Source organism: Lycium barbarum, chromosome 3, assembly GCF_019175385.1.
Source record: "Lycium barbarum isolate Lr01 chromosome 3, ASM1917538v2, whole genome shotgun sequence".
Classification (NCBI taxonomy): domain Eukaryota; kingdom Viridiplantae; phylum Streptophyta; class Magnoliopsida; order Solanales; family Solanaceae; genus Lycium; species Lycium barbarum.
In genome coordinates, this window is record NC_083339.1 from 106,675,407 (window position 1) to 106,686,118 (window position 10,712).

The 10,712-nt window shown below is 32.7% G+C and overlaps 1 protein-coding gene and 1 long non-coding RNA gene across 2 annotated transcripts; both read right to left on the reverse strand.

The window, feature by feature from the left end:
- Positions 1 to 374: 374 nt before the first annotated feature.
- On the reverse strand, positions 375 to 2,614 carry LOC132633986 (probable pectinesterase/pectinesterase inhibitor 17). The gene is made up of 2 exons (XM_060350324.1): positions 1,741 to 2,614; positions 375 to 1,413 (listed from the first exon to the last, which is right to left on the reverse strand). The coding sequence occupies exons 1-2, from the start codon at positions 2,612 to 2,614 to the stop codon at positions 722 to 724; spliced, it is 1,566 nt and encodes a 521-aa protein (XP_060206307.1). The 3' UTR covers positions 375 to 721.
- A 1,685-nt stretch (positions 2,615 to 4,299) lies between these two features.
- LOC132633987 (uncharacterized) lies at positions 4,300 to 8,289 on the reverse strand. The gene is made up of 4 exons (XR_009579987.1): positions 7,983 to 8,289; positions 7,470 to 7,538; positions 5,752 to 5,826; positions 4,300 to 4,741 (listed from the first exon to the last, which is right to left on the reverse strand). It is a non-coding gene; the product is annotated as an uncharacterized LOC132633987 (long non-coding RNA).
- Positions 8,290 to 10,712: the final 2,423 nt, after the last annotated feature.

The window sequence follows — 10,712 nt, forward strand, 5'->3', positions numbered from 1 at the left end:
AGCTATCTTGCATGGACTGGTTTCAGTTAATTATCTATAACATTATCGTTTTTTTAAAACAAAGAAACTAAGACATGATGTAGGGTTCGACGTATTACCATTCTGTTTGGCCAAATGTACTTCCATTTTTTTATTCCTTTGAATAAGTACTTGTAATAGTATCTAAAATACTATCGTTGATTACCTTGTCAAACTATTACTAACCTTGCAGCTAAATCAAAAGAAAAATCCAGATAAATGTTAAGAAAAGAAAAATCCAGACAAATGTCAAGAAAATGATACGGTTACAGGAGTACTTATCATAATGTTGATGCTTTGATATTCACGTTAATTAAACAATTACTTTCTTCGTTTACATGAGCTGATTCGTAATATTGAGGACCAAACGAACTAATTTTTGGTGTGAATTCAGACGTAGAATATTCAAAATTTGTGAAATAAAATTTACATATTAAAAAAACTAATAAAAAGTAATATAAATCACAATAATTAATAATTTCAAGTAAAAAATATCTGAAAAAATTGTTGTAGAAAAACATCATTTAACTCTCCAAATGGTAACTAGGACACGTAAAGTGGAACATAGGGAGTAATAACTTTTACAAGAACACACTTATTGTTTCAGAAATTGGAAAACAAAACAACATATGATTAACCAAAAAAGAAAAAAGGAAAAAAAAGAATCACGAGCCCAACTATTATGCAATAGTTCTGCTATTTATTAGAGACCTGCACGAAATGGCACATTGGTTGCAGGCAACCATGATCGACCAGCGATAAAATTTTCCACGGTGAACCTTGCTGCTTCATTTGAGTTTGTGATCACTCGATACCCAGGCCACTTGACTCTCCCACTAGTCGATGCTCCAGGGCCAGTGTTCCTATATTCTCCATAGTACAGAGTACTTAAAGCAAAATCACCATCCCACTCTAGCCAACCAGCAGGGTCCACAAATGAACCAAGGTATGTTTTAATAAATACAGTACGTGAATATTGTTTCCATGGCCGTCCCAAAAATGTCTTGAATGTACTTAGCACGGGCCTAAGATCAGATGCAGCCATAACTCGTGAATTATGTATTGAGATTCCAGTGTTTTGGTTAGGATCAGTGCGGCCTTGTGCTGTTATGGTAATTTTTTGTTTATCCATAGGCCTCCTAGCAAATATCATGCAATTCTGCAAAACCACAGCAGCGTTACCAAAAATAAAGTCCACTGTGCCATAGATATAACATTCCTTGTAGAATTGTCGTTGTGAATGGGCGTAAAGTGTGTCTTGATAGCCTTCAAAGCCACAACGATAGAAAACTGATAGGTCAGATCCGGATCGTAGTGCAACTGCTTGATGGTTTTGTGGACCAGCTGTGTTGCGGAATGTAATGCCTCGAGCAATAAATCCTTCGCCAGTAACAACTGTAAATTTATAACAGGCTAAAAAGTTAACTATATTTGCAATGTATAATAGTACCAAAAAATAAAAAGTGATTGATCCAATTTAGGTGTTACATTTAGTTGGAGATGACTTCAAGGTAAATCGTTTCATTAACTTGTTGCGTTAGACATTGTTTAACACAAACTGGGGGGCTAAATATTTTAGTAACATGTCAAAAAGCCCTAGTAAATTTAATTTGAGACAAAGAAATTAAATGTTAAGCAAAATTATGGTAATGAATTAAGGAAAATATAAGTAGTAATTAAGTTAAGAAATCTTTTACAAAAATAGCAAGAAGTATAGCTTACCAACAGTGCCAGAGTTAAACGTGGTAGACCCTCCTCCAACACTACGGCTACCCGTGATAATTGTGTACTTCATCCCATCGCCAACCAACATAATATTCTTCATTTTGTTTCCAATCTCCAAATTTTCTCCATAAACTCCACGCTTCACATGTATAACAAACCTTTCATTTCCACTTCTTTCAGCCGCGGCATCTAACGCTGCGTTAATCGTCCGGAAGTTCCCCGTACCATCTTGAGCCACCACTAGATTTGGCCTTATGGAGGACAACTGCAACAATTTTCTGTCACCTGGAGATACCCAAGTCGGGAAACCACCTTTATAAGTTTGCTTCAAATTGGAGCCATTGTTGTTGAGTGCCAAAGTGTTACAAATTAATTCGGACACGTTGTTGGACATGAGACTGGGCATAATGTAGTCTGAATTAACATCTAGCTCAATGAATCCGGTTCGACAAGTTTCGAGATTTGTCATGGCTGTACTTAACCAAGTTTGTGTATCAAAATCAGTACACTTGGTATCTGGATCGAGCGTTTTATTGAGTTGGAGAATTGTGCTCTCGTAGAGCTTCACACAATCGGACCAAGCTGCCTTTTCGAGTTCATTCCTGCACTTTGCGCCTAGTCCTTTGGTGTAAGTTTCTGCTTGAAGTGCTCTCTCCAAGGCTATTTCCACGGCCATTTTCTTGAAATCGGTCTTCTGCTTGGGTGCAAAATGGTACTGGCCATGGTTCATGAAATACGTGCACTGATCGGGATAAGGGGTTTTCTTGCACCAAGCATCTATGCCATTATCAAAAAGGGCGATCGATAAGGTAGGAAAAAATAATGTTGGAAAAGAGATGAGTAGCACAAAGAAACCAAGCTTTATCGTCATTGATTAATTTCTTTTGTCAACTCTTAGTTCTGGTTGAATTTTGGATGGCCATAACCATGGAGATGGCTAGTTTATATACTTACACAAGTAAGGTGACATGTTGTGATGAGCATGATTGAGAAGGACAAAATTCACTAATAATAGCAAAGTCAAATGTGAGAATGTTATTACAAGTACAAAGGAAAGTTCCACTGACAAATGTCTAAAAAATCTTACGAGTGTAATTTAATCATATTCAATTCTAGGGAACCTATATTAAAATGATATCATGCCAACCCAGTTCCATCAATTGAAAGAACTACGTGTTTATGTCAAATAGTTGTACCGCACGTCTACATGTATTTTATAGACAGATAATTTTTATTTTATAATATTACTATCTTTTATTCTTTTAGTTTTTGATATCGTACATTATTTAATTGGGTCTTAATGTATTTACTCCACGAAGCATTAGACTGTTCAAAAAAGAAAAAGTCTATATTTAAGAAAAAGAAGAAGAGGAACTCGAAACAAAATTGGAAAAGAGAGAAAATCATTAAATATATATACATATAAGATATTCTGTAACTATAATTATGGGGTTGCCAAAAGATTTAGAAGCAAATATATAGTACATTTATTATTCTAACTATAATTAAAACCTTAGTTTGGTTAATGACACATGTCTCACATCCAAGTAAGAACTTGGAGAAAATGGAGAGGAGCCGGATCCATTTTTTTTCTGGATTAGTGGTTAATGCTTATTATATAGATCGAGCTACATAATGTTATTGTCTTTTAAGTCATTATAAATGTTTTTTATACATCAGTGCGTAGGCTTTAACAATTACACTTTTAAGGAATATCTACGCTTTTTAGACGGCAAAAATTCATCTTAAATATAATGTCCTAATTATTTTTGTAACTCAATGTAATGATGGCCAATGGATTACGGTGAGTTCATTGATATGCAGTTTTGGACCATATGGTGTAACTGACCATATGGTGAATATCATCAAGTTTTATTTATGTTTAAAAAAATGGATGTTTTGCTTAGCGGCAACAGACGCGTAGATTTGAGAAGAAATGTCCATCCAATTATTAGACAAAGCATTAAATCCTTTGAAAAATGCTGACGTTTTATCATGTTACATAAGATGCTACGAATAATGCTGATTTCCTAAATTAAAAACAAAAATAGATCTCTTATCGTAGTGGCTCTATGAGCTAAGAGGTGACATCACTCATTCTTCTAAATTTAAAATAGGGATATGTATAAGTTATATGCGCTTCAATTCTGTGAAAGATATAATTAGATGTAGACAAGATAATTTTCTATAAAGATATATAGCAAAGGGATTGTACCAAAAAAATAAATATAACAAAGCGTCAAATTATCAGCCTCAAACATTCAAAGGCCCTCGGCGTAAGCGTTAATTTGATATATGGTCATCCAATTTAAGTTATTGCATCAAAGTTATAAAATTAAAAATTAACTAGTAGACTAATCCGTGCGAGCATTTATTAAAACCTTACATATGAAATTCTCATTTTTTTGTAATGTCTGAATACAAAAAGAATTCAATAAATAAACAAACCTAATATTGTGACACTCTCCCTTCGAAAATTTTATAGTGTTTTAAAGTATTCAAATGTTTTTAACATAAAAATTTGAGATGTTTAGTTATAAATATATCATCCACATTTTTCTTTATTTTGAGAGAATTTTACAAAAATATGGTTTCCTTGGAGTTCTGTCACACCCCAATCCTGATAGGGCATGATGGGCACCCGACCCTTACTTAGAGCCGAACGAACCCGCTGGATCTCGTTATCTCATAATCCTTAAGTCATGAACTGAAAAACATAGTGAAAGCTTTTAACAAAAACATTCTTTTCGTGTTTCTCAAATCAAGCAAAATCTGTAATCGTATGAAATTTGTAACATAATGCATAATGATACATCGGCTTAAATAGCCGCTTACAAGAATGACATACTATATACGTGACTCTATCTGCAAAGTCTCTAACATAATTCATTATGCCATGACATGGGTACTCTGACTCGGCAACACTCCGGAAAGAAATGGAGCTCGCCAATCCAGTTGGAACATCTTCTAGCAATATCCTCTACTCCTCTGTATGCACCTACGTGGCATGAAACGCAACACCACAAGAAGGGGCGTCAGTACGAATAATGTACTGAGTATGTAAGGCATGAGTAACAATATAACATAGGTATGAAAAGTAACAAGGAATAAGAGGTAACCTGTACATCTGAATGCCTCGTAGGGCGGATGTCATGCATGCTTAGCCTTTAAAAAAAACATTTCAATACATATACATAGTAACATGCCCGGCCATTAAGGCGCGGCGTGATATATAAATAGTAACATGCCCGGCCATTAAGGCTCGGTGTTATCATCATTAGCCTGCGTCCAGGCCTCCCGCGTCCTGGGCAATATCATAACATGCCCACTGCAGTGGTGTGCATATCGACGTGCCTGCCCGGCCGACTATAGCGCGGCGCGGTGTGAGAAAATACATACATATATATAAAGCATGCATAAGAGCCCAATCAAAAGCCACAACTGTATCGGAGTGACGTAAGGTCGGTAGCCTCCGATTATATTATGGAATAATCGTCGACGCTTTGTCTCACCTTGAAGGAACAATTATTTTAAGGTGAGACTATCGATGAAGAATAGAATTAAGAGAAAACATAGAATAGGATCGTAAGTCTCATAAGGCATCAATTCATATACTTTGGAAGATGTAGAAATAAAGTCACCATCCATGAAGAGATTGAGAAATCAATAAATAGCTCGACATTCTCATACCGTCATTGAAATCATAAACTTGAAACCTTTAAACATAAGATCGTTCTCATCATAGTCGTCAAATAATATTCTCACTTGTTTCATCATCGTTGTCATGGAAAATATATCCGTCGTCTTTATCATAAGAGCTCACATAATCACAAACTTTGGTTTGGAAAATACGAATATTTTGGAAAACACTTATGGAATATCAAGAAGGAAATTATGCCTTGGAATCTAGGACATTTAACTTTTGATGACGAGGAAAATACGGAAACATTTATGAAACCATAAACTAAAGATCATGCCTTTGAAAGAAAGGGACGAGCCTTAACATACCTGAAGGATAATTTCTTGACTTCCAACTTACTTCTGGTCTTGCAATCCACTGAAGATTATTCGTAGCCTCGTAATCTACATATATAACCATTCATAATATCATTAGAATCATCATCATACGCTCGTCTCGAAACTTTAATTAAAATCCTTTTAGATTCTGTCGAAATTCGGGCAGCATCTCCCCTGTTTATATGCCCAGCCCAAATTCTCAATTCAACAACCAACACAACAATAACAATACCAGCATCAATACAATCATTTTCATACCAATATACTTCCTAAAACATCCCACACGATGTTTCCTAAATTTCTTAACTAACCCACTTGTAATACGACTATTCAATAATCTTTACTTTCGTAAGGAAGTTGAAATTAATACTAAGAACATCAATAACAACATCCCCAACATCCTACAAGATAAATATAGGTATTTCCATCCAAATTGCTCTTCAACCCTCAATCCATGGATCAAAAACATCAACACAGCAACTAAAACTTTTATTTCTTGCAAATATTCCTTAATCCATGTTGATAAAGAAAGAAATTTAATGATTCATACCTTGTATTTACCAAAGTAACAAAATATTCAATTTTTCACTTGCTCCCAAGCTCCTCCAACTCCAAAATGAAATCATATTTGCGACTATGCGTTGCCCGGACTTCGATTAGTACTTGTAGCTTCAAATTTCACTCAAAATCCTCACTTTTATGTGGGATTTAAGGGCCCTTTTTCTTGCTGATTTTTCTGAAATGTTTTGGAACATTTTGGATGAATAAAATGGGGTTTTAACCCTTTTATAGTGGGTGGGCCGACGGTACTGTAGCTACAGTACTGTAGCAGTACTGTTTCTGCGCGACAGTTCAGTTTGTAACGTCTATAATTCTCTACTCCGACGTCCTATCAACGAGCGGTTTATTGCATTACAAACTAGACTCGACGAACTTCATTTTAGGATTTTGAAACACCTTAAAACTCCAACTATACATGGAGATATACCCCTCCAAAGTTGACTAAAAATCCTTCCAGCATTTCTCAAATTTTCGTCGAACTTATTTTCTTCAATTTGCTCGATCTCAAAATATTCCGAAACTCTCCATACATGATATTTATCACTTATCATACTAATAATGGCCATGTTCTCGTATTTCAAAACACTCTTTCCCGATTACGACTTACGAGATCGTAATTCGTCTTTTTATTTCGTTGTTACATACTTCCCATGGCCTGTATCTTCCAAAACATCATGGGACATCTCCGATACTTCGTTGCTACGGTGATGTACATGTCATGCTCATGCTCTGAAAGTGCGGGGTGTAACAAGTTCAATCTTTTACGTAAAGTTTGAAACTCTTATCTTTATTTTATAAATAGTATATTTTAATTTCTCATATAATTAATCCTTTGATTTTTTTCTTGTATATAGTACTTTTTATTTTATATAGTTTCTAAATATGTAAATTTTATTTTTAAAAATTTAAGATTTTATGTCCGAATTCACCTTAAGATTTCATTATTTTATAAATTATGAACAAAAGCATATATCCTTCATGTATTGCTAGATACAGATAAATATAATTTTATTGTAGATCAAACACGGTTAGTGTGAAAAGGATAAGATCACATAAGAAATTTGCTAGGATGCGAGTTTGAAATTTGCAAGTCTAAGATAATAAATGAAAAAAAAAAAAAACTTCACAATAATGAGTTAAAACTTTACCTCAACAATAACACGAAATCAGATAATCAGGCCACATGGTCATATTGTCGGAGCATTTTTGTCGTCCTCCTGATTTGGCATGATAGGATTAGTCAGTTTATACAATAAAACCTTTCTTATATAGGTTATTTCAACCCATGACATGCAAAGACAACAAAGAAGAAGCCACAATATATTCGTGATCTTGAGAGGTGGTTGATGCACGCTTCATGCGTTACATCAGTTAGAGTTCTAATTACTACCAATTAAATTAAACAAAAGTCATGACTTCCGGGAGCTACCAAAACAAGTGAAAGGTCTTTTAACGGAATACATTTTCTTAAATGGGAAGTCATTTTTCCTCCTTTAACGGAATATATTTTCCAGTAACTGAATAGGGACTGAATATCAGAAAATAACTTTTTCATGAAAAATATTTTTTTGAAAATGACTTCTATCATACAAAAACATCCTAAATGTAAACTAGAAGGACAAATAATGTTCATGTACAATGTTATTTGAGAGAGTACTTACCTGAGAAAGCAAGAAAAGACAGGAAAGTACTTGCAAAAAATCACACTATGACTTTCTCTCTGAACATCTTAACTAAAATCCAAAAAAGTTTTATCAAACTGTAATGTTTTTTGTGAAGTGAAATCTCAAATTTGGATGTCCTTAGAGGTGAAAATGGAGAGGCTTTTATATTGGAAAACTTAAGGAATAGTTGAACTACCAGAAACTAGAATTTGTAAGTGACAAAAATTGTGAGAATATAATCAAGTAAGGATCCGATGAACAAGGTATGATTATGGAATTCTACATAAATAAAAGTGAAGGCAAAAGACTATGGTGATGCAAAAGAAGTGCAGGTAAACATTGTAAGAATATGCTTCATTATTTATTGGCAACTTATCATGAATTTCTTTCTGGGTACCTAAACTACACCTAAACTTGACATGGCACATTGTGTGAGTTTTAAAAGTCAAATAGGTATAAGATATGAGTTGGTTGGTTAAATGGGTTTGGGTTGGGTTTGAGTTTAATAAATTTATTATTAAACAATAAAATCTTAAGTGATAGGGCATGCCAACTAGAAGAGTAGAGTTTTGTGTGTTTATTATTTTGAAGAAAATAGGGATAGTTAGTGATATTCTAGTCTTAAAAGAAACAAAATGATACTAACAAACAATTTTCAATGCATAAGTGATCTTTTAGGAAACTTACTCCCCAAGTGAGATACTGTTATTGTAGTTGTAGAAGCTTTGCTTCTAAAGTCATTACATTGTTGTAGTTACGCTCCATGTTAAGGTAAAAATTGCAAGTTAAGGTAAAAATTGCACCGACTATCCACTTTTTGGATCGATTTTTGAAAAATAGTTAGTTTTTGAAATTTCTTGAAGCCATCTGCAGACTTCAAAATCCCCCAGCACCGCAAAAATAACGGGTATAGTTCCATCGGATATAAAAAGGGAAAGCATACAAATACAACTTTTTCAAATGGTAATAAAAAAGATTACAATTACTTTCATAAAATTACATAAATACAACTTATTCAAAATTTTAACTTCTTAATTATAAAAATACAACTTTTTACGTTTCTAAAATATTAATAATACTTAATTTTTGGAGTTATTACCACTAATGCATATCCACTTTTTACTTTCTCTTTCTTTCGAAATCATTAGAATGTAATTTTTCAAATAAACATATCAAAATCAACTTCAAATCCCATATCCATCTACCCTTTTAAAAAGACTTTTTTTTTCTTTCGTTTCCTCCTTTTTATTCTTCTTTTTTTAATTTCACTTGATCATGATTCAATTATTTTTTTGTGACTAAAAGAAATTATTTGAATATAGTAATATTAAGAAAAGTACATGAAAAGATATGGTATATGGAAATATGGTATAAGAAATGTACATGAAAATATACCTTAAAAAATATATGGTATATTCAAATTGGTATATTTAACTGAAAAGATGATAACAAAATATTTGTGAATATAATAGTAGAAATTAGTATATTTAAATTTGTATATTATATATAGTATATAATATAATAATATTATTTGTGTATATGTAGTATATAATATTACGATATACCTAATATATGAATATATTTCTCTATGTGCCAACCAATTGTACTCTACAATAACATATAAAATATACAATATATAGAAAGAAAAATATACTTACTTATGGATTACCACTAAAATAGGATCTTAATTAACAATTCACACCCCATCCTATAATACTTGGCTTCCTTTATGCCATCACATATTAATTATTCAATTTTTTTCTCTCTCTTCCATGAAATAGGAAAATTAACTCAATTACATTTATATTTGTATATATTTAATATAATAAAATATATATGCCTAATATATACAATAATGTATGTGGTCAAATATATATATATATATATATATATATATATATATATATATATATATATATATATATATAAAATACTTTTTGTTTACTATACATAAGAAATTATTTTATCTATAGTATATACTAGTTAATATACATAAAAATAATAATATTATATATAGTATATAATAGTGAAATATACATAATATATATGTACAAGAATATATATACTTGCTCAAGGAATCTATATGTAATATAAAGCTAGGCATAGACAAGGTGATGTGACACTTCTCTATGACCAGCATTCCTATTTATCTTTTGTCTTTTTTTTTTTTTTTTAGCCTTTTACCCTATTATTTTTATCGTTATAATTCAATTAATAGGCTATAAAGTCCCTCTAATAAAGTGAGGTTAATACTTGTCTTCGTGGGATTCATGCTTGTAATCGTGGGGTTGTTAATGCAGCGTCTATGCCTTGTCTGTTGCCTTGACAAACCTCAGTAGGCTGAATTTATTCTTTCAGTTATAATATTACTTTGTCCAGTTATGAGTCTTGGAAACTTAAAAGGCTCCATAAGTATATCAAAGAACTTGAGCACCACTATTATATATACACCTGACCTAAGCACCAAACGAATATAGCTCATGGTACATCTTCGTTTAGTCTTATCATGTTATGAACCCAGGATATTGGGGTTGTGAGCATGAGTAAAATATTGGGGGACTTTTGCCAGTGTATTCATTTTCGGACGGCGGTACAAGGAGGTGTATTTCTTAAGAAATTGTTTGGGTTTCTGTTGCTCATTCGCTCATTTCTCTCGAGTAGTAAAAATTAATAAAAAGTGACTTCGGTCAATATATATATATATCCGAACGACCAGAGGCGTATCTA